Source organism: Suricata suricatta, chromosome 10, assembly GCF_006229205.1.
Source record: "Suricata suricatta isolate VVHF042 chromosome 10, meerkat_22Aug2017_6uvM2_HiC, whole genome shotgun sequence".
Lineage (NCBI taxonomy): Eukaryota > Metazoa > Chordata > Mammalia > Carnivora > Herpestidae > Suricata > Suricata suricatta.
The window spans coordinates 34,945,738-34,971,001 of NC_043709.1; the positions used below are offsets into that span (position 1 = coordinate 34,945,738).

General features: G+C 41.1%; 1 protein-coding gene across 2 annotated transcripts in view; it reads right to left on the bottom strand.

Moving 5' to 3' along the window:
* TMTC2 (transmembrane O-mannosyltransferase targeting cadherins 2) overlaps window positions 1-18,600 on the bottom strand; it is a 400,088-nt gene extending 381,488 nt beyond the window's left edge. For both annotated transcript variants that reach the window (XM_029955395.1, XM_029955396.1), the window contains exon 1: window positions 18,385-18,600. In XM_029955395.1, coding sequence (XP_029811255.1) covers window positions 18,385-18,467 — 83 coding nt within the window. In that variant the 5' untranslated portion in view covers window positions 18,468-18,600. The remainder of the gene's footprint in view (window positions 1-18,384) is intronic.
* Window positions 18,601-25,264: the final 6,664 nt, after the last annotated feature.

Genomic DNA, 25,264 nt, shown 5'->3' on the forward strand with positions numbered 1-25,264 from the left:
AAAAAAAAAAAAAAAAAAAACCAAAAACAAAAAACATAGGAGCTTTTCCTTTGCCAATAAGAAAAAAAACTATCAAGGCAATGCGTTCTTGAACATTTTATCAAGGGTGCCTCCTGGGGAGCCCAAGGAAGAAAAAAACATCAAGACGAGGCTGTCAACAACCAAGCAATGACGCAGAGTCACTTTTCAGGTGTCAAAACCTCAATCACAGAAAATCAGGACCAGTGGGCCGACCACATGGGAAAATGGATACCAGAAGAATACCAAACAGCTGCTCTGCAATGAGCTAAAGCAAGGCAGATACCCACAGGGAGGTCAAGCAAAACACTTGGAGAGCAGATTGAAGCAGAGACTGAAACAATGTAACAAAGCAGCAGACAGCTGGGCAACAACTGCTGCAAACACAGGCTTGGGGCTACAGATGCAGGGGGGGCCAGGTTTCCAAACAGCTACACAAGCATCCCAGAGGCCTCCACTCTGCAAGGAAGCAGCAGGCACTTCCTGCAGGCCAAACGTGACTGCAAAGGCCGTGTGACCGGGGCAGATGGCATCAACACACAAAGACCCATTGTTGCAAGAAACCCACTGCCCACTGACAGGCTGGGGATCTCGGGATGGGGCGCTAGAGAAGAGAAGACTGGAACAATCCTAATGATCTGGGGTCCATGCCACCATTCTCCAACATTCGCCTGAAAGTGCTTACCCTAGTGTCATCTGAGGTAAAATTTTACATCTGTGAGTGTGACCTTGAGCTGTAACTCCCAACAATTCTACCCTGGAGCTAGGTTTCCTGACTAATTATCAGGGAACCCCTGAGCATGCCCAACTGTGCTCTCTGGGATCAGAAAGATTGCCAGGAGAATTTTAAATCTATGTGTTTCTATTAGGATTGGGCATTGGTAAACTTTTTCAGTTTAGGGCCAGATAGTAAATACTTTATGCTTTGCAAGCCCCAAGGTCTCTGTCATAACTACTCAACTTGGCCACTGTAAAGAGAAAGCAACCACAAATAATACATACACAAGTAGGTATGGCTGTTTAAAAAACATGCTACACGGTGGATTTGGTCTACAGGCCTTGATGCCCACTCCTGATGTAGACGGTAATCCCGTCTGCACACATAGAGCCACATGAATGTTCTACCCTGTATGAATGACCATCTCATAACTATTTAAGGCCACGTGTCTTTTGAGATTGCATGTAGCACCCAGTTGGCACCAAAGAGTGCCACTTAAATATTAAGGCAGTAAGGATAGAATGGAAGTGGACATTCCCAGGTTCAGTCTGCCCCTGTCCCCAGAATACCTTGCCCTTCCTTCTAATGGAGCCCCTTTTCCTGTGGTGAACCTATTACACGTGGTGTTGGACAGGAAAACCAGCCTTCTCTCTACTCATGTCAGACCAGAAGTTCAGGCATGTGCCTACACATGCAAAAGCGCCCCAATGGCTAGCAACTGTGTTTCCTGGATGAGCTTATAATCTAAATCAGGGTAAGTAAGGTCCTCCCTGGAGCATTTCTTGGGAGAGCTAAGGAAGGACTGTGAGGTTGTCACTGGCCATGACAACCATGATGGCCAGACCAGGAGGTGAAAAGATGAAGTCTTCATGACCTCAACAGGCCTTGGGTTCAGACAAGCAAAGGGATCTACGTTCTCTGAATTGGACATCTTATCACTTACAGCCAAGAGTCCTTATTACCAAAATATATAACATGCCAGCAAAAACCAAAACTCAGTGACAGTGTGCTAGGAACAGTTTAAATCCACAGCACAGGCGTGAACTCCACGGCCTCTACACCCATAACCTGTTGTGAGCAGAGATGTTCTGATACCTCATGTTTCCTCTTATGCATAGAGGAAAATAGGCTAATCTTTCTACCTCCCCTCACCCCAATCTGACGTACCTGGGTTTCCTTTTCTTCCTACTTGCTCAGGACACAAATTCTCTCGCCTTCCCTCCACATTCAGCTACTCACACCAAGGGAGGCCAACTTCTCTTCACCTTTCCATTTCTAATACACTCACATTTCTTCTTCACCTCTGTCCCCAGTTTATTTTAACCCTCAGTATCACTGGGAACACAAATCCTCCAATATAATCCTGAATAGCCTGTATGATCCTATAAATGGACACTCTTCTGGTCTCTCTGCTTTGGATTTCACCTGCTTCTGACAATTCTCAAAATGCTATCATGGACCTCAAGGCCCAAGTGTTCCAGCTCCTGGCTCTCTCACCAATTCACCTTCCCTTTCTCTCTCTCTCCCTACTCTCTCCTCTGGCTTTATGCCATCTCTTTGGACACTAAGCCTTTCTCTTACTGTACTTTTTTCTTCTCCAGATAGTCCTCCCCCTCTCTCATCTTTATCAAGCTAATTTGGTTTGTTCTTCCACAGTCAGTTCTAACAAGTGCCTCCCTCCTGGCTGGGGTCAAGTACTTCTCTTGTGTACTCACTTAGAAGCGTAGGGATGCCTCGATTTTAGAGAAACTGTCTTATTTACTTCATCTCTCCACCAGAATCTAAGCAACTGGAGATTATGGATTACGTCTTCTTCTGGGTCAATGCCCCAAGATTTAACAGGGATCCTGACACAGCTAAGCATTTACAAATAATTGCTGAAGGAACAGGGTGGTGACAAGGGCTGCAAGCATCCCAGGAGGACGTGGAAGCTTTCTCATAAGAAAGCACTTTTCTACATAAGAATGACTTAACACTTTTAAATCAAAAGCCAATGCCTATTTGAGCTGATTTCCTGAATTTAAAATAAACCACACTCAAATCTCTCTCCCAAACTTTGAATAGAGTTATCATAATTTTACACTATAATTTGCAGAAATCAGAGCACTTAAATGGTAAACATATCCTTACCTTTCCTTTCTTTCCCTCACTTCTAGTAACAAGAACCACTGCTGGCCTCTGAGGTAAGCACTCAGAATATATAACAAAACAAGTTACAAAGGTGTCACTAAACATTGTTAAGTCTTTTGGTTGTTATGGTATAACAACAATTATCTCCTTATTTTTTGTTGCTTTCTGAATTTCCATTCCTCGCCTTCTTGTTCTGATCTCAAGACTGATACAGAAGTTACTGAAGAGCGCCAAAAGTTAGCAACCGATATGATTTCGTAGGGGAAAAAAAATCTTAAAATGTAAATAATTTTCGAAAACAAAATACAAATAATTTTCAAGTAAACAAAAAAAATAGTATTTCACAAAAGAAATCATTCATTGGCTTCCATTACTCAAGAGTTTGAGAGAGAATGCCAGTTTTCAGTAAAATTATAGCTGCAGTGTTATTCTGGCCTATTTCTACCAATTCCAGTCTGTTCTGGTAAACTCTTCCTGAACGCACAAATAGCTTGCAGACATACACAAAAGATTTTCTTCAAACACAGTAGGTAAGCTGCCTGCAAAGCATTTTCTCTATTTTTATATAAACTTCTGAAGATGCTTCAAGGAAAAACATTCAGGCTAATTTCTCGTTTGTGTTTAAGTTCATATTCAAGTTTGGAGTAAATAAAATTTCTCGTCAAAACTTCTGATGTACCAGAAATCTTTGAACTTCATTTTCAACCAGTTTTCATAAACAATGATGACACAAAAAGAAGTAAAAGTGAAAATTTAAATTTAAGATTATGCTTAGTACTGAAAACAATTTTAACCTTTAAATATCATCCATGGTCCAGCTTAAATATACAAGGTTTGTGGTATATAAGTAAACGGTCCAATTTAACATTAAATCAACCAATTCCTTCAGGCTTCTGTTTGAAAAATAAACCTAACTCCCTCCTACCCCACCATATAATAAATTCTCAGAATTAAATTTCAAGTACACAAAGATGAGGTGTTTACAAAGATTTATCACTTATAACGGTAGAATTTTAAAAATATAAACAAGCTTCTATTTTACAATACACACCAAAAATTTGGCATGTGATCAAAATATCACAGAATTTTTAAAAATCACCATAGTGTGACTTCCACAGGCAGTTAAATGCAGAGAATTTCCATTCCTAACAACTTGTCGTGATTCTGCCTCAGGAAGTTGACAATCACGTGCACTCTGGTTCCAGTTCACAAAGGCACCAACCAAAACCACCCACCTATCTTGTCTTGTCTCGATTTTCCTCCAACAAAGAAAGTTCACCCAAAATTCCCCATAATGATCCACCCTCTATACCATATAGGAAAGTACCGTATTATAAGCAAAATGGCAAACCCTCTTCAAGTCAACTTTGTCAATTCCACCAAAGTCCATTCATAGGAATGTCACACTTCAAGAGGATCATGTACAATCCTCAATCATCATAAATGCCTACACCTTCCCATCCAACACTCACTCTGGAGAAATCCATATGCTAGTCCTTCATTTAGTCCTAAAAATCAGCAGCCTGGACATGTTTAATAAGGTCTTGAATTACTGGTTTCTTATACTAATTTTAAATTAATTCCAGAGTGTTGAGGGCTATTCTGCAAAAACCATTTGTTATTTTCCTTTAATAAATTAAAACATTATGACTGATTCTTTTTAACCCGTCAGTAACAGAATCTGGTTTATTAAAATACTAAGTGAATTTTCACCTGAATGCTCTAAAAATGTTCCAAGGAACAGATGTGCACTAGAGAGAACTCGGCTGCTATCCAACAAGAACCAAAAGTGTTCTCCTTTTTAGGAGCTTGCCACTTGCTGTTAGAATTTAGTTATCAATAGGAACAGAGTAAACATTCCAACTGAGAATAAGGTAACACATTGGAAATAAAATGATGATTATGGCTGAGGGTTATTTTTTATGCTTTTCTTATTTATTTTTGAGAGACAGAGAGGGACAGCGTGAGCAGGGGAGGGTCAGAGAGAGAGGGAAACACAGAATCTGAAGCAGGCTCCAGGCTCTGAGCTAACTGTCAGCACAGAGCCCAATGCAGGGCTCGAGCCCAGGAACCGTGAGATCATGCCCTGAGCTGAAGCCGGACGCTTAACCAACTGAGCCACCCAGGCGCCCCTGGCTGAGGGTTTTTAAAAACATCTGTGGTTGATATGGTCTGTTTATTAACGTGCCTGATTTTCCACTCTATATGTGACAATAAGGCCAGCATTTTACTTAACATATTATTAATTATCCCCAAAATGTCCAATTTCTAGCATATTTCTTGGGCAAAAGAACCCAAATCCATAACCCTAGAATTATGAGACCTGTTTTAAGTTGGAAGGGAACCTGGGGAATCATTACTGCCATACCTTGACTGTAAAGGGAAAACTGTGTTATCAATATGGTAAACCTTCAATATACTTAGCTTACCTATGGTTAGGGGTGAGGGGGACTGGTTTTCTAGGCAAAAAAAAAAAAAGGAAAGCAAGAAATACTCGAGTTAAAAGATTATATGTTCTCTTTATATAGGGAATCCCTAGGAAAATGTTAAGCAAACATGTGAAAGATCTATTTTAATCAGGAGAGAGATCCAATATTCTTAAATGCAGAACCATTTGTAAATGAATGAATGCACAGGGTGCCTGGGTGGCTCAGTCGGTTAAGCATAAGACTTCAGCTCAGGTCATGATCTCACGTTTGTGCGTTTGAGCCCCGCATCGGGCTCTGTGCTGACAGCTCAGAGCCTGGAGCCTGCTTCAGATTCTGTGTCTCCCTCTCTCTCTCTGCCCCTCCCTGCTCATGCTCTGTCTCTCTCCGTCTCAAAAATAAATAAAACATTAAAAAAAATTTTAATAATAATAATTAATTAATTAATGCACATTGTAGGTCCTGGTAAAAGAGTAAGTTCATGAGAGAAAGCATAACAAACTTCCCAGAAAAGGTTTCAAAAAATACTAAGCTTTTATGTCCAGTTTTGCTCTGTATAACACAAGAGATATATAAGTGTTTCTGGGATTTGGGCTACCTCTTAATTCAACATAACCTTTCACAATAGAACTGAAAACAATTTCTGTATTTTCATTAATATTTTTCATTGTCTAAGATGCACATTACAGAGTGGAACAGTTATTATAAGATGCTAAAAAAAAATAATTTTGCATATGCTCCTATGCATAGTATCATCAAATTTAAAGAAGAGTATCAAATATAAAGATGGAAGAAATCCCAGTTCTGTTTTTCACACGCATTTTTAATTGAGTATACACTACAAACATTTTACTGGCAAAACTTACATGTGTGCACACATGCGCATGCATATAAAATGGTTAAGTTTCTGCATCATTTTTCCAAACTTATAACTCGAGATGAAAATTAAATGCCAAAATCCATAGTTAATATAATATAGTTCACTAAACCCTTTCAGTTATCCTACATCTATCATCTGAAATTCTAAGTGAAAGATACCTAAAACAAATTTAAATGTTTAATATTTGATTTTCAAAGAAATCCCCCTAAACGCCCTACAGTATTTCCAGGTGTTATTATAGAGTGATTTTCAACTACCTGCAATCAACAGTTAATGAGTAATTTCTCGATTAAGAGAAATATTTAAGTATCCTAGACACACCAGACACTGTGCCAGGCACTTATTATACAACTCATTTCATTAAGGTCTCCCAACAACTCTAGAACAGGGAGCAGAGACTAAAAACGTTTAAGTAACAATCAAAATTATACCATTAACAAGTAGTAGTTCTGGGATTAAATCCCTAGATTATCTGACTTCTAAATTCTTATGGTCTTTTTAGTTTTGCCACCCCGTTGCTTGGAAAGGTCCAGAAGAAAAAAAATACTTTGTAATTAGTTATAAAAGTGTATCACCAGGTTTAGATATGAGATGCTCCTCTCCAGTACATATACTAAACATACTTACTGCGAAGTCTCAGTTCACCAGTGATTCACACAAACACTTGAACGCAGGAAAACTTTGGCTCATCTGACATACAGCTTTCCTAATCACCGGGCTGCCAGACCGATCTGAATCTGCACGTATTCCCACAAGAAAAAGGGCTGTCACTGAAGAGTGAAACCATGAGTACTCAGTAATAAATACATCCTGCCAAGGAGAACCAAAGTACCAAAGATTATTTACACCCGATGCACTGTAATTGGTCCTTTTACTCTTCAGAAGGGAAAAAGTGCTCAGATTGGCCAGAATGTCTATTCAAAATAACCCTTCGTGGAGGGAGACCAGAAGCATGGGGAAAGCAACAGAAAAGAAGTACAGGAGAGCAAACACTGCTTCTGCCAAGAGACTAAGAACTGCTAACCAACAGGGTGGACAGAGAGAGAAGCAGAGGTGGGGTGTGGGGGTAGCAGCAGCTGGGGGGGGGGGGCAGGAGCTCAATCACGGACTCGAAGTGGAAAATCAGCAACAACTCAGAATGGACACAGCCCGGTTCTCAGATGCTAACGTGCAGTGATAACCGAGTCATTCACCTTCAGGTCCGACACCCTCCACATCAAAGAGTACCCCCATGCAGCTTATTAAAACCCACACAGAACATTTGTTGTATAACTATTTCATTTCATCCTCACTCTGTGGTCAGCAGTTATTATTATTTTCACTTCCTGATCCATTATAAGACAGAGTTTGAGAGAGCAAAGCAGCTCAGTACAGTGGTAATGGCAAGACTGAAATGCCGGTCTTTGATCTCGGCCCCGCCAAGACACTGTTCATGTCTTGTTCATGACACTGCCTCCAGTGCACAGTACAATGTTTTTTTTTTTTAAAAAAGGAATAATCATTACCTATTTTAGAATGAATTGTTTATTTTTAATTTTTTTGTTTTTTTTTTAAATTAATTTTTGACAGAGACAGCACGAGCAGGGGAGGGTCAGAGAGAGAGGGAAACACAGGATCTGAAGCAGGCTCCAGGCTCTGAGCTAGCTGTCAGCACAGAGCCCGATGCGGGGCTTGAACCCAGGAACCGTGAGATCATGACCTGAGCTGAGGTCGTACGCTTAACCGACTGAGTCACCCAGGCACCCCTAGAATGAGTTCTTTAAAAAGATGTCTATTAGAGGGCACCTGGGTGGCTCAGTCAGTTAAGCATCCAACGTTTGGTGTTTGCCCAGGTCATGATCTCAGGATTCTAAGAGTTCGGGCTCCAAGCTGACAGTGCAGAGTCTTCTTGGGATTCTGTGTCTCTTTCTCTCTTTGCCTCTCCCCCCACTGGCACTACCTCTGTCTCTCTCAAAATACATAAATAAACTTTAAAAAAAAAAAAAAAGAGGTCTATTAGTAGGAAGTTAAAACTTCAGATATATAGGGCATTCACCTATTCAGAAAGCCCCCAAAATGGCCAAAAGCTAAGGCATAAGGTACCAGGTTAAAAAAAAGTACATGGGCTCAAGTATATCTAATCCTATGTAGATACCTTCACACGACCACATCACCCAGTACCTAAATATCACTAGTATATAAAAATCTTTCCTACTCTCAGCTACCTAAACACCTATTTTTGCTGCCTATCTAAAGTCTATAAAGTCTTCATGTACTGTAAGTCAAGTTTCCTTACAAGGAATTGTTCAAAAGAGGTACAAACCAATAAAAGCACTGACTGCTTTTAAAGAGACTCAGAGACTCAGTGTAAGCATCAGTATTTTTCAAGTCCAAAGCCTAAGGCAACTGCAGATCAGTTTATTTGTCAAAATCAGAATCCAACATCTGTCTACAGACTAACATTACAAAGGAGATGATATTATAATACAAGATGGTGACAGATACCTCAGCAGAGATCATCTCCGAGAATTTCAACAGGCTCTCTACCTTTCCAAAATCTACACAATACCTCAAATCCACCTGATCAATTTAAAGATGTCATGATTGAACAAATGTGAAAACAAAACATAAAGATGAAATAAAATTAGCCAAACTCCTTCACAGAGAACAGGCACCTTATCCTCAATCTTATTCAATTCAGGAATTTAGGCAATCTTTCCAAATGTCTGTGAAACAGACCACACTGATGTAATACATTTAAATGTAATAGAGCCTTATTACTCAAGGTGTGGTCCATGAACCAGCATCATCCGCTGCACCTGCAAAAGACAGACATGTACTCTGAGCCCCACTCCAACCCGAGCCTGCATTCTTTAAAATTTCTGTATTTTTCCTTTCTTTTTTACTTCAAGGTTTTATTTTGATTCCAGTATAGTGTAACATACACTGTTATAGCAGTTTCAGGTACACAATATAGTGACGCAACACTTCCATACGTCACCCAGTACTCATCACAACATGGGCCCTCTGAAATCTCTGGCCCCCATTTCACCCATTCCCCCATTCCCTCCTCTCTGGTAACCGTCAGTTTGTTCTCTATAGTTAAGAGTTTGTTTCTTGATTTGTGTCAGAACCTACATTTTAATACTCCAGGTGGTTTGCAGGTAGAAGGGAGTTTGGGAAGCACTGATTTAAAAATATATACATATATCTGGATGGAAAGAGATGCAGGAGGTGCGTGGGTGGCTCAGTCAGCTGAGTGCCCAACTCTTGTTTTCGGATCAGGTCAGGCACAGAGCATGGAGCCTGCTTGGGATTCTCTCTCTAAAAGAAAAAAAGAAAAAAACAACAAAGAGACTCAACAAGAGGCCGAGTTCAAAAATGTTGCTTTAGGAGAAGCACCTATTGATCCATATGAATTAAAGAAACTAGAGATTTAAACTGCATTTTAAAAGAGTTTCTAAAAGCCAATCATCCATATCAAAGGATGAAAGCAGGGAGCAAATGGTGAGAGTGGACAAGGTGTAAAGCCCCTCAATCTTATCAGGCATGAATTCCAAAGAAGCTACTAGATACTCTCTCGCAGAAATGGCTTACATACAAGAGGTTTAAAAGGGTGAAATTTCATGGTCTGTTCAACATGAAACAAATGCCCGAAACACCACTGCTTTTAAAAGAAAAAACACATACTCTTAAATGTAAAGGTGGAGGAAGCAACCCTAGAGATGCTTTCTAATAGGATATTTTAAATGAAAGACTAGATATCTGTGGGCTACACACTGGTGTCTGAATTTCATAGATTTTCTTCAAATCTTAAGTTTATTTTCTTTGGCTAAATCAGTGCATAACCCTGCAGGAATGGGTTAAAGTATAAAATCTGATTTCTTTAATATAAATTCAGTGACACCATTCAGCATCATTTTTTTTCCAATAGACTAACCTTCCTATTTTAAATGAGGTTTACCAAATGAATTCAGGTATACCAGTTTTTCACATCAGCTATAAATAATTGCCTCCCTCTAAAGGGCCTATTTCTGCAAATAAAAATGTCTTTTTGCCTGATTAAACTTCTTCATCATCTGAGAACTTTTCTTCTGCAAATTTGCAGTTGGAAAATTTGTCATTAGAAGCTTGCTTTGTCAAAAGGAGCTCTTCTCAATTGTTTCAGAGAGGAGTCCTAGAGTTAATTATTTGGAGGAGGAGAGGAACATCCTATTCTAAAAGAAGTACACTTGACAAAATATTTGGACCCAAGTATTCTCCCTTAAGATTTAAGACATCTTTTATAATCCAAAGCAGCAGGCTCAGTATTTGCAATGCCTTTAAAACCCTAAAGATAAGACAGAAGTAGCCAAAAGACAGTTTATGAAACACTGAGAAAGGTCCCCAGATGAATATTTCAGCTGCCAGCCCTACCTCAAGAACCACTTCTCCTAAATGGCTTTGTAATGACAAGCGTCTTCCTCAAACTAAGAAAAGTGGTCAAGCTTGTCAATGTCATCTGTAAAGTCACCACCTAAGTTATCTCCTGCTGAAGACACAATTTGCAGAGGTATCGCTTCAACATGCACCGACATTATAACGAATTAAACTACTGACTTTCATTATTAATCCGAGGGATGCCACTAACAGAAAAGAAAGCAGGGTAGATCTGCCTTCATGGTGGAACAAATTGGTATTTAACAAAAACAAGATGTTTACTTTCCCCAAAGTGTTTTCACTTATCTGCCTCTCTCCAAGACTAGTTTTGTAATCTAGGGTTTATAATAGAAATTTAATAATAATATGCTTTATAACAATGTTCTAAACATAGACGTAGAACCCGACTAAGAGATTAAAGCAAAAACAAACAAGGCTATGGTCTGTATCCTTTCGGGCTCTTAATAAAATACTTACAAGCAATTCCAAAAAGAAAACAAAATTTCATAAGGCACAGCTGTAAAAAATTGTAGTAGACTTACTCATCTTTTAAAAAAAAAAACTTATTTTAGAAAAAGCAAACTTGTGAACTGCATTTAAAATTAATAACCAAGGAATTCCAAGAATGCAGGGTTATATGGATTGCCATTCTTCCCACTGGATTTTTAAACAATGCGGAAGCATGGCTGTTTGAAATACTTCAGTATCATCGTTTAACACTGTTCAAAATGTCAAGAGCCATATTGCGCCCCAGTGGCCACTCTTCAGCAAATAACACATCCTTTGAAGTTAAAATACTCCTAAATGATGCCAAGGGAGAATTTCTAGGAGAGTGCAGTCAAAACTTTCTACGTCTGAAGAAATCAATAATCTGGAATCACAATTAGGAATAAAGAACATGTTATCAAAACTTGGAAATTTTCCGGTTTCAAATGTCAGTAAATTCCTTTAACCCTGCAATATTTTTTATACATTGTTTCCTAGTGAAATCATAATCACAAGCCTGTAGTGAACTTGTTGGGGTTTTTTTTCCAGTGGAATAATGGCACATTTATTACAATAAATGCCACAGAAATGAAAAGTAATCATCAAAGGCAAAGGGAAAGGACAGAACCATTTCATTTGGCCACAACACCTAACACACAGCTACTATTGGAAGAGAGCTAATGCACGTTTCATTTGACAAATCATGTAATTTAGTCAATCTCCTTGATGATAACTACCCCCTGGGCCACACCTCGTATCCTGCCTCACTATGATATCACAAGATGCCCCAGCAAAGTAAACAAAAAACAAAAGCTTCCATCAAATTATCATAAGCTAAACAGCTCTTCTCTGCCAGATACTAAGGTACTCTTAAAACAGATACATAGCACTGCTCCAAGCAATGTGGCATGTGTATCCCTTTAGAGTTAGGAAATGTACATATAACTTCATTTAATCCCATAATAAAATGGAATCTAAAGGTGAACTTAGAATTGAAAATTCTAACCTCTTTTTCATATTAATTTTTTAGACCTGAGCAAATAAAAATCTCGCTGCTCAGTTCTCCTTTAAAATAATCATTTCTAGTTCAAATTAACTGCATCTTATGAAATGCCCTTAAAGAAAAGAAACTACTCTAAAAACATGAAAACTTTTAACATAGCATCTTAAAAATGAATCACTTTAGTGTTCCTGTTTTTTTCAAAATTTTTGAGTAGTTAGGCTTACTCAATTCTTTCCCATCTACCTATAAGAAAAAAAAAAGTCATGCTTGAACCCAAAGTGGTAATCCCAAACAGTTTCTAAAAGACTGAAACAAACATTTATACATTTTGCTCTAAGAAACCTTGGGTACCAGAGAAACTGACAAATATGATTGAAAAGTTAAACTGTCAGAGAGGAGGAAACGAGATCAATAGAAATTTGATAGTGCTGCATCTTGATGGAATTATCTGCCTAGAAAATACAGCCAAAAAAAAAAAATCTGTGAGGCAAAAGCCTTCAATCCCCATGACCAGTTGAGGCAAATCTACTTAACTCAAAAGTGTTCAACCACTGTTTTCCTCCAAGGAAAACAACTGATCCAGACAAACAGGAAAGACACATTTGGGAAGAGGTATTCTAAAGCTTCTACACGTTTGGATACAGGACCAGTGAGCACCAGACCAACAACAAGGCCAGTCCAAACCATGTGCCATGGACCCTCAGCACAGCTGTTCTGGGAAAGAAGCCAACAGAGTCCCAAAGTTTTAAAATATGAGTATCCATCAAAATAAACATGACTACATGCAAGTGAATCTGCTAAAGGACAATCTATCAGCATTTTTATAAGTCTACCATCCGACTCCCAGATTCAAATAGTTACAGTACCAGCTACAGTACAGATAGGAAGGACAGACTGGTAAGGATGTTTGCTGACAAGGGAGAACGGCTGCTATTCGTATTATGCACCACGTATATGAGAAGCTATGTGTAGGAATATTCATAATTAGTGAATTAATTATTGAACGTAGTCATTTATCCCTCAAATGTACATACAAATCGAATCTTCAAAGAAACCATTTAGCATTGTGCACATTACACCTGTGATTATTCAAAGTATGATGCCCTAATGAAAAACAGACGTACCAGTTCCTGGTCATATGCCTCTCCTCTTTTTTTCAAGCAGCCTCTAAATGAGGACAGCAATTCACAGAAGAGGGGTCTATACATTCAACAACCCATTTGTCCTTTCCATCAAAGCTGCCACACATGTCCCTTTTGTGAAGCCATTAAAGTAGGTACCCAAAGCTATGTAATATTTAGCTCACGAGAAAATAAGCAAAAAATTTAAAAGGTAAATGTTATTGTGTTAAAAGCATGGTAAGTAAGAATGTTAAAGTTATTAGGTTTATCAGCCACACATTTTTTCAGAGTGACAAGGGTAAACTGTGTCCTTTCCTAACATTATGAAGGTGCCTGCTTTAGAAGAAATGCTCCCTTCGCCTGTGATGAACACCTGTAACATCATGGGCATTTGTAATAAGTGCTTTTAGCGTGCAGAAGAGCAACAGAGAGACTGGGTAGACAAACTGGGCTCCTAACTCATGTTGGAATCCAAAAGGTTCTAGTTATTTCAGAATTGCAGAACCAGAGAATTCAGGGTTCCCCTAGGGGCATATTAGCACTAAAACACTAAATGCAGAGGATGAAAAAATGTAAACCAATAATATATAATAATATAGACCCCAAAACCATATATATGTATAATATTGTTATTATAATATAGAGAAAGAAAAACAGACAACGAAGAGACAGATGGCTGGCAAGCAGCAATTCTCCCTATGGCATTTATACACGTCCATTCAGTGCTTGTCTTTGGGTCATTTGCTAGGATAAACAGCATGTGACAGGCTCATTGAAAGTAAAGCAACGTAGTCCATACTGGCTTCACCTAATTTCAATATACGTCTAAGAGATGTATTTGTTCAAACTGCAAAATAAACCTGACCTGCACAGAACTGATTAAACTTAGCTAGAAAATAAAATGCCATAGTAAAATAGTTCATAAACTATAAACTGTATCCACTTGCATTTTTTTCAGTGTATCATAAACTCGGAAAGAAAATCAGAGTACCATAACACCCTTGTACACACTGACTTCTTCCAATAAAACCCTGAGTAGGCAACTTTGATACAGAGCAAACTTCTTCCTTGTATTAAATTTGATTTTATAGTAATTCTTTCTAAACATGCTTTTTACTAAATACCAAGCATGACTTCAATGGTTGCACATACTAGAATTTTAAGATAATCCCAGACTGGTCTTCTGCAAGCCTATTAGAAAGAATTTTCTAGAGGGAAGTTAAAAGAGTGACTGATCATTTTGTAAGGAATTCTTATCATACCAGGTCAAAACCCAAACGGAGGATACGATACGTTAAAGGGGCCAAGCAGAAGGAATAGTTGAATATCTTTAGAAAAAAAGAGTTAAAAAAAAGTTAACATGCTTAAATCCTCCATTCCTTCATTTTAAATGCTGTTAATCAAAATCTTTATGACTTTAGATTAGCTCATGTTTCTATAAAGACAGATTTATACTCATATCCAAACAAATAACCATATTAGGAATGTATTAAGAGTTGCAGTAGTTTTGCCTCAAAAGTTGAAATTTCAGCTGTAGAGTTGTTCCTCCAGATTCCACCCGATTGTTGCACAGTGGAATAGCTAAGAAACCTAATGGTCATGTTCATGATCAAGGTTGGTTTTAACAAAATGCAAAATGGACAACAAAGGAAATAAATTTCAGAGCAGCCACAAACTCACTTCCCACTTCCAAACATTCAAATTATCTTTTTTTAATTTAATATTAAGTTTAATTTAAATTTAATACATAATCTTATTCACACAAGAATAAAAATACACATTAGATGCATTACCTTCTCGTTTATGCATTATACACCCTAAAGGGCTTGCCATCAATTATGTGATACATGCAAAATGAAATCTGACTACAGAACAAGAGTGCTGGCATACTTCTCTTGTTTTGAAAGACTTCTCTTTGAGTGTTATCTCTATGCAAAACCTAAGATAGGATTTTTAAAGAGGACAGAGTAAAAAAGATGCAATGTTATCCTCAACAAACACATAAGAAGGCACCGAATTTGGAGTCAGCAACTTTTTTTTTTCCAGTGACCTAAACACCAAATTTCTCCAGAAAATGAGAGGGCCCTTCAAGAAGTCATCATGCATCATGACTTCAAATTTGGCAAAGACTGCACATTTATAATTCCAATTGTACTCTAACCACAATTTAAGATTCAATACAATCGTGGCTACACTGAAGGCAAGGGGATGGGGTGGGGGGGGTGAAACTGAAACTATATATGCTTTTTCATCAAACAGGATGAATTCTATTCTTCCTAGCCATATTCGTAAGTTTAGCATTAAAACAGTTGTAAAATATTAAGTTTTACCATAGGGAAATCGATTTTGCTATGAAAAAGTTTCAGATTACCACTTAATCTCAACCAACTTACATCAAACAGTGAAAGTAATTACATATATAGTTTACAAAGTAAACTTGATCACCATATTTAAAAGAAATGATAACTTTGAGAAGTACCACAGCAATAATGTTTAAGCTGAAGCAATATAAAGCCCTCCTCCAGCAAATGCCAGATTCTTCAGCTAAAATGCAGAGTCTTGATTTAGTTAAGCAAGTCAAGCGTAAGAGCCATCTCCCTTCTCGCAAGCTGCTCCCAGCACTGGCCTCTCCTTCCAGAACTGTATTTCACAAAGTTCCTAGGGGGTAGTGGAATCCGCATGCAGTTTACACAATGTTGTAAATTTGATTCTCTGTAGTCTGAAATGCGGTAGTGGAAGTAAACACAGTATCATCATCCTACAGTTTCCACTTGACGCCTCAGCTCTCCTCCAGTTCCACACACCAGTGAGTTAGAGGACAGATAAAAATTATATCCAAAAAGCCACAATTTACAGAGCACTTGGCACTGAATCACCACACATGCTATGCAGATATCCAGTAAGTTCCATGATCCTATTAATAGGTATCTCAGAATTTCTAGGATACAGAAAAACCAAGTTTGATTCTGTGAAGACTTCATACTCTTTTAAGAGCATAGGACTGTATATGCAGTTCTGCTACTAAGAAAACTAGACTAAATATACACTCCCAAATCATGGCCAAGTAAAATTTATATTCACAGGCTCTTAACAGCATATCAGTATGTCTATCTATGGGTCATATGTTGAGCAGGCTATCAGTTAGATGATATGGGTAACTCATCACATTATGTTCATCTACATACCTAAGTAGAAGTCAGGAATTTTGACACTGCCCCCAACCTGTAGTATGTAAAGAACCTAATGATTGCCCACCATCCAAGCACAACTAATTTATCATCTCACTCACACTATCCTCCCCAAGTTACAAAGTCCTAACACTCCTGACTGATGATCAAAGAGCACATAATAAACATTAAATCTATAAAAAAATGTATGTACAAGTTTAGTTTAGTTCAAGCCTTCATCTTTACAGGATACTTTCTTCTGACGAGTGCTTTTTTACAGAACTGGACAGCGATTAAGGACAGCAGACGCTGAGAATGCTTGACTTATCGCAGTGTTCTACGATACTTAGTGTATTATAGTTACTTTTTTTCCAAGCTGTTTATTCTTGGCTTAAATAATGACTTTTCAAACTGTCCCCAACAGAATCAGGAACTGCCAGATTCATCCCTGAGCTTGTTTTAGTGAAAAAAGTCACCCATCTTTGGAAGCACCCATCTTTTTCTTCCAATCCCTTAGAAACAGCAGGTGCACAGTAACACAAAACTGGAAGGAACAGAAGTACCTCACCTGAGTCTTACACAAAGACCATTTCTTTCTCAGAGCATGTAGCGTAACTGCTAAAACACATTCATTGCTTGAAAGCTGAGGAAAAGTTTCTAACAGTGGCTTCCTTATCAACCAGTCTCTGATAGACACTCCAAAAAATGCATTAAGAAGAGTTTGCTTTATTTTACTGTACCTATTATCAGGGGATTTCCTAGCAGACATGTGGGTGTAACCAAGATTCACAAATTTCAAGCATACATCCATAAACATGCTTTTAGCTGGAGAGTGGGCACACCAGAGATGGCTAATTACCACCCAGAAAAGATTCTGCCTTCATCTCCCTTCACTATCAACCACTCTGCCTAACTTCACTCTCTGCCTTGCCCTGACCCTGGGGATCCATTCACTTTCCATAGCCCAGAGAGGCTGCTGAAAAGCTGTCAAAGTAAATCTGTGCTCACTTTTTGGATGGTTTAATTTCAATGGAGCATGAAACACCCCAGGACGGTTAATAAGTTTAGCCAGGCGTACTGTTCTCCCTAATATATTTTAATTATGCATCTGTTTTAATTGTAATCAGATTAAGTCACCGGAAAGGCACAAATTGGAATTTTCCCTAATGGCTGTTGGAGCTTTTCATCAGTTTCTAAACACTAACAACGTTTAAAAAATAGGTAGAGACACCAGCACAACTGTGACATTTTCCAGAAATCGATGCAGTTTCTTTGACAACACAATTCAGGTCTCATTAGCCACCCAAACTAGCCCAAATGCAGAAGACAACTTCAGTCTCTAGGGGCGTCTTCTTTCCCAATTAGCACAAAAGAATCGCTAACGTCTAATGTAAAACTCCCAAACAGAAATGAAAGCCCAGGCTTTTATAAAGTGCAACACCATCGATTGCTGAGGGAGGCGGGGGGCGGGGGGGAAGCCCGGAGTGCCCATCAGCAGCATTATCTTGGCTCAGAGTAAAGTATCGTACATGTCAAATGGGAAAGTTGGAGCAGAGTACGATTTTCTCCTTCCACTATTTTGGTAACTGTCAAAGGTGTGTTCTTTCCTCGGGAAATAAAAGTGTCCCATCAATAAAAGGAAACATTATAGGGAAGATTTTTAAAAGGAGAGGAGCGGCTTCCTTCCAGCCCAGATGTAAAATCGCTCAATGTGCACCAAGAAATACCCTAAGACTTTTTATTTTTTAATCTAAGACGTTGATTAAACAGTTTCCCAAATTGCTGTGGTTTCCGCTAGGAAACTTCAGCGTTCGCCAACAGCTAAGAACCAAGAGAAAGAACCTGCCGCAAACTACAACCCAAACTCCTTCCGCCCGCCCAGCGCGCTCGCGTCCCCGGCGTTTGCTCTGGGTGTTGTTTACGCTTCTCCTAAACCTTCAGGTGCCGGACCAGTTCCTGGTAAGACGCACTTCAAGCCTTAACGCGGGAATCTTGTGAGCCACCGCGGAGTCCCCACGGAGCCCGTCGACCCCTTACCTGTCATCATAGCAGAAATCCGCACTCAAGGTGTTGAGATACAAGGCGAGCCCCAGAGCGCTGCTCACCAACTCTGCAATCATCTCTCCACCGCCTTCCCTCCGGCTCGGCTCCCAGCGCGAGGGCAGCAGCGGCAACAAAAAACAGAAGCATCAATCCCCACCTTCCGCCGCCTTCTCCTCCCAGCTTCACTTTTTCCTAGCTCCCCACCCTCTTGTCCCTCCCTTCCTCCCTCGGGTCCTCGCAATCGGCCGCTCTCCTCCTCCTCCTCGCGCCCGTCTCCGCAGCCCCTGCGTCCTCTCCCGGTGCGGGCTCACACCAAGCTCCCCATGCCCGGCACCCGCGAGCGGCTGGCGGCTTTCGGGCTCCGCGCCCCCCGGCGGATGCACAGGGCTGGTCCTTCGCACGGCTCGCGGTCCCCACCCTAACCCATGGCAGTTCGGGGCGCCCTAGGTGAGGAGTGGGACTCGGAGGAGGTGGAAGAATGCGGGATGGGGGCAGAGGGACCGGACCCAGCCGGACTCTGAGACCAGCTGGAGGAAGAGAGAGAAAGAGGGGCGGGTGGGAGGGACGAGGCGAACCGCCTCCCCTCGCCGCCTCCCGGGCGCACGGCTCCCGTGCTGCTCCGGCTGACTCCGGCTGCCACAGCGGCTGCCGCTCATTCACTCTTTATTAGCTCCCTCCCAGCCTCAGCCCCTTCTCCGGTGAAGTGAGGAGCGGTGGCTGGAGACTCCAGAAGCTCCCGCGTGGGGTTCTCGGCGAGGCCCCCCCGCGCCTGCGTGGCCAACCCTCCATCCCGGCTTTGCCCGGCCCCTTTCCCCACCCAGATCCTCCCCTACGGCTCCTCCCACACTACCCCTGGCTGGAGGCTCCGCCCACCTCCCCACGGCCCGCGGCTCCTCCCACCCACCTCCCGCCCTCCTCTTGTTTCCTTCACCTTCGATTTCACTCTGGAAAGCCCCCGGGACCCAAGGGCGACTGCTGGAAGACAGCCTAAAGGGGTAGCACGAGTGCGCCCTGGGAGGGGGAGCTGTGAGAGAATCGACACCAAGGAGGACACGGTCGCTCGGGCGGCTGCTGCCTAGCAGTGCCTGGCACCGACTGGAGCTCAGCCCCAGCTCTGACTGTGCCAAGCGCTGCCAGGCGTAAGTCCGGTCAGCTGGAGGGACTTCTGGGGACCGGGAGAGGAAGAACAGGTTTGGCGAGGGCTGCAGCTCGGTGGCCTCAAACATTCACGCGACCTCTCCTACACGCTCACAGTGAGTGAGTCGAAATGGGAGGGGTATTGTGGAGCTTGGGGGCGCATCTTCGGAGGAAGAGATTTCAGCCCCGAGCCTACCGTGGTCCGGAATGTCAGGAGAAAGACGTAAGGGAAAGAGAAGGTTCCCGCAGTCAGGTTAAAAAGAAAGGACCCCAAAAAGGAAAGAAACACATACGCACACACCGCAGCTGCGGGGGCCTTTCGTGGTTTCAGGGGGACTTTCAGGCTGGCTCTGGAAATAGAAGAGACGCCTCTGCAGCCCGGTACAGCGATATCCTCAAAACCTAGGAAGGCGGGAAGCTAATGCCCTTTCCTTTCCGCCCGGATGCAGGACTGGATGGAAGGCGTCCAACCTGATAAATTATGGTGTAGAAGAAGGGCCTGTGTAGACGAGCTCTGGGTACTAAAGTTGCGAGACCAAAGAGGACGGTGGGCTGCCTGCCACACCTCCTCCTGGCTTGGCCCCTCTCTGGCTGGGCGATGGGCTCCCGTGGACCACGAAGAACACTACTGCAGCGCCCCCTGCTGCATGGTAACCGCAATGCTTGGAAAAGACCTGTAGAGGGCTGGCTGACCCCTCCCCCGTCTCCTCTACCCTCCAAGGGAAGCGCCTAACCAGCTTTCCAGGATTCAAATCGAGGGCAACAAATCCAATCCTCTAGATGTCTGGCAGTGGCCTGAGAAGTAAATACTGTGGTTTGGGTGTCAGCAAAAAAACTCCGTCTTCTCCTGATTTCACAAAAAAATCTATGTAGACACGGATGAAATGATGACTATTTATTATATTTATTATGCCATGGACGATGGACCCAATTTTGTTCCCTGAGATAAACATATGTAAAACATACCAAAAAGGGAGTTGTATCTTTATAGGCAGAAACTGATGTGTTACCTTTTTTTTTAACTCTACAACCTCTGCTTATTGTTGAAAAGTTTTTAAAATTTCTGTTAATTGACCCATCAAGTTCCTCTGTATCTGTATGCCTCCACTGCATTTACCTGTTGAGATTGGATCCTAGCACCCCAGATGAAGAGCACCCAGGAGTTGGAGTCCTCACTGTGCTCTTATTACCTGAGAAACCTTTGGCCCAGTGCCCCAACTTCTTTGTGCCCCCTTTGTCTCACTTACACAGCAGTGATGAAAATAATATCTATGGGTACTATTATTATGAAGATTAGAATAACTAATTTCCTAGCAGAGTCCTAAGTGCAACAGAAGCGTTAATAATAATAATTATTATCTCCAACTTTGTCCTTTCCTTCTAGTTGTTCACTACACCCTAGATGTTCCAAAACGAAGACCATGACATCCACGTCACCCATCCCTAGTTCAGACTGCCTTCATTTCCTGCGTGGACTTAAGCAGTACCCTTACTTTTACTCCTGCAGTTACCCCCTCAGCAGTCTTAACTTAAGGCATTAGACAGAAGATTCTTTTGAAAACCTACAATCTCTCTACTTTAAAATGCTCAATGACTCCCTGATACATATCAAAAAGAACTCTTGATTTTGAGCATGGCCAGCCAGCCCTCCTTTGGCCCTGACCCCTCCTCTCCGGTCACATTGTGCGCTGGAGCACCAGCAACACAGGCATCCTTCTCCTCTGACGCGACTTTCTCCTCTTTCTGCCTAGGATGACATCCCAGACCTTCTCTAGCTCCTTATTAGCATGCCAATCTCAGTTCAAATGTTATCATCCAAGAGGCTTTCCCCACCCACCCTGTAAAGTAGCCTCCCTCCCAGCAATCTTTGTCCCATCCTGACCCGGATGATTTTCTTGATAGCATGCATTGTATCCGGAATCCCCACTAGAATGGCCGAAGCTCCAAGAGGGCGAGGATCTTATCAGCCTGGTTTTCCATATGACACCCAGGGCCTGTAACATCTGGACAAGTAGAAGAAACTAAAACAAAACAACACAAAATGTTGACAATAAATGTGCTTAGTAGAAACTATCTAGCAACCGGAATTCACAAAGATTCATCATGAGAGAATAAGGTAAGCTGAACTGTTGTCCGTGGTAGAGACAGTGAATAATTAACAAAGAAGAGAGGGAGGAAGTAGGTTAAAATTTTTGAAGACTGCATCAGCTCTTCAGGAAAGCCTGTGGTAAGTCACACACAGACAGCTCTCTTCAATAATTAAGAGGACTCAGAGGCATGAAAGGAGTAGAGAGGTTTAGGTCCAGCGTGCTAAAAGCTTGTAAGCATTTCCAGAGCTGTCTCCACTTCAAGGCTCTAAGAGTTTTAAATAAATATTTTCTAGACTCGTCTTCCACCTCCTCCTTTTCTCTTCTCCCTACTCCCAACTCCCAGGGATTGGGGACCTGGAAGATGGTGAGAAATCACATTTTGCTGTCCTTTATGAATGGAAGGCTGAAAAACCAGCTGTGTTGCTAAACAAGCTGTGTTGTTAAAACAAATTTTCCTATTTTAATTTAAGGTGGGTCTCAATATTCTTCCAACACATTAAACCTTGGTTGCATTCAGACTGTTCTCCAAGGGCTGAAAAGCAGCCACGGCCTGTGTTTCCCACCTTCCTTGAACAGCAGTGGAGGGGTTGGGGGAATCATTTCAAAGATGTCATTGCTATCCTTGGAGATCGTTTCAAATCTGGAGACATACATCGCTTTTTAGTGTATTAAGGTGTACCTACATTGTAGATTGCTGCCTCTGTAGTGAGTATGTATGTATATATATATATACATCCATACATACATATATTCTATTTAAAGCTATCGTTGCTCTCCACAGATGAAGGAAATTAGGCTGGTTGGCTTGACTTTTCTACCTTAGACATAAGACTGGCCAAAAAAGTGCTAAGCCCTTATTTTCCCAAAGTAGGTTCCACACATCTGCTACCTCACCACTTCCTCAATGAATTCTTTTTTATAGTCGCACCAACCTACCCTGCATTTGTTCTGCATTCCCAGGCCTTTGTTGTATAATTCATACCTTTGCAGTGCCAGGTCCTGGGGGTAAAGATTTCCTTATTTGCCTAAGACATTTTTGGTTTATTGTGCAATACCATCTTCCCTTTGGGTGTTGCATAAATATTAACTAAAAATCCACATCTGGTCTTGGTCTTCATTTCTATTTGTCCTAATATAACTTCTCTTTGAACAATTCATTTGGAGAGTGTGCCAAGGGTGAAATGTGGCACATAAATTCTCCTGCTGCACAGAATGCCTTTTAAAGTGCCCACAGATTTGGTTATTTATGAACAGAAGATTTGCACCTCTTCCTTGCTCTCTCAATTCTAAAAGTGTACCAGGCCAAAGTAATTACAATCCCCCATATGTTTTGTGGAAAAGGTATCCAAGAATCTCCTGCTAAAATCTTAACAGATTGACTAGGAAGCAGAAAAACACTAGCCCAGCAGGTGAAACTGCCTGTTTAGGGAGGTCAGAACAGAGCTCTCTGCTGGGGGACTCATAAGCTCTGGGCTTTACTCAGGAAATAACCCTGCAGGGGAAAAACAGCAGAGCGCAGAGGAAATGTGGGTCAGGGAGCTGAAAGAGGCACATGGGCTGCTTGGATAACTAATGACAGCAAGTGCATTGGCTACACATGTTACATTTAGATGTCCCAGCACACCATAAAATGCTGCCCTGCAGACACTGCAATATGTAACATCGCTTTGTCCCCAAACTTGTGATCCATTAGGAATATAATTAGGACAATACAGCCACAGAAACAGATCCTGTCACCTCTGTCACAAACCCGGGGCTGTTAAGAACCAGCTGCTACTAAAATAATGATCACTTTAAAAATCTCACTGTCTCCCAGCTTGCAATTCAGAGGCTGTGGGGGTGGGGGAGGAGAGGAGGAGGAGGAGGAGTGTAGAAATAACATGTTAATAACCAGATATGGGTAATTGCAGAGATGTTAAGGCTAATGATAGAATTCAGAAACTCAATCAAGAAAAGCAAGGACAACCTCCTTCGCAGAATCTCTCCAAATGCATTCACATGCACTGATATAAACAGTGATCAAAAATATTCTAACAGCTTGAAAAATTGCAGAGACTCTAGGGTAACACTTTTGATAAGCCTCAGATTCTGTAAAATAAAAGATAAAGAAGAGAGAAGATTAGTTTTGATGTTAACATTAGTGGATGTTGAGTAAACCAGTTTATTAATGAATGTTGCCCTGGTATTCAGCCCAACTTGAACCCTTTAAGCCAGCATTGTCCAAAAGACATTTCTGCAAAGGTGGTTCTATAGTTGCACTGTCCAATGCAGTCGCCATCAGCCTATGTGACTACTAAGCACTTAAAATATGGCTAGGTGACTGAGGAACTGAATTTTAATTTAAATGAGGACATTGGCTAGTGGCCACTCTATTGGACAGCACAGCTTAAGCTCTCAGGACCTCTCAGCTGACTCCCCTGTCTCTGTGCCTTACAAGAGAATACTTACCAAAGCCACTGTCCGCTCTTCCCACCATTAACAGCTTTAGTTCTGAATCTTTTGCCTTGAACTGCTCTACATTCACATGTGGTTTGCCTTATTTATAAAACAGCCACTAGCAGGGGCAGCTGGGTGGCTCAGTCGGTTAAGCGACCAACTTCAGCTCAGGTCATGATCTCATGGTGCATGGGTATGAGCCCTGCATCTGGCTGTGTGCTGATGGCTCAGAACCGGGAACCTGCTTCAGATTCTGTCTCCCTCTCTCTCTGCCCCTTCCCTTCCCCTGCTTGCTCTTGCTCGCTCGCTCTCGCTCTCTCTCTCTCTCTCTCTCTCTCTCTCTAAGACTAAACATTAAAAATATTTATTTTTAGAAAGGAGAACTTAAACATTTAAAAAAAATAGCCCCACTGAACACTTTGTAGGCATTAGCCATTTCACTGAGCACGTTATGTTTATGACCTCATTTAATCCTCCCAAGTGCCCTGGGAGATAGGTACCATTACTATCCTTATTTTAGGGGTAAGGATGCAGAGGGGTGGAGAGGTTCAGTAGATTGTGCATAGTCTTCAGCCTCTGGGGGTGGAGCTGTCATTTGAACTTAGGTCTTTGAACTCTATGTCTATGCTTTAACCACTACTCCGTCCAGTCTTGTTCTTTCTTCCATTCAAAACACCACATCCCCTTTAGGATCGGCTCCAGGAGAAGGAACTCCTGGCTATTTCCAGGTTGTTTGATTAAATTCATATTCTTCCTCCTCTACCCTCACTCAGATGATTAAGGATAAAATACTTATCTTCCTTTGTCAACCACTTTTACCTGATTTTACCCCAAATCCTGTATCAAAACCTGCAAAGACTACAGAGGTTACATATTAGAAATGCTTCTCTATAAAATACACATACACACACCACATATATTTTTTTAAATAGATGTATTTGAATCATGTATAGACATTTTTCCTAACATAATCCACATCACATATTACAAAAAATAGCTTAGACAAGTAACATAACTCAAAGTCCAACAAAATAATGAAAGTATTAATGCAAATTACAATTTGGAAAACCAAATACAGCATTTATAATTGACAATATTATTATGTTAAAAACCCCACTACAAATCTGTACTGCATATAGCATATTTAATCCATTTATTATTACTATGAAATTACTAGAAAGTCTGTTTGGAGTTTAGTCTATTAATCTAAT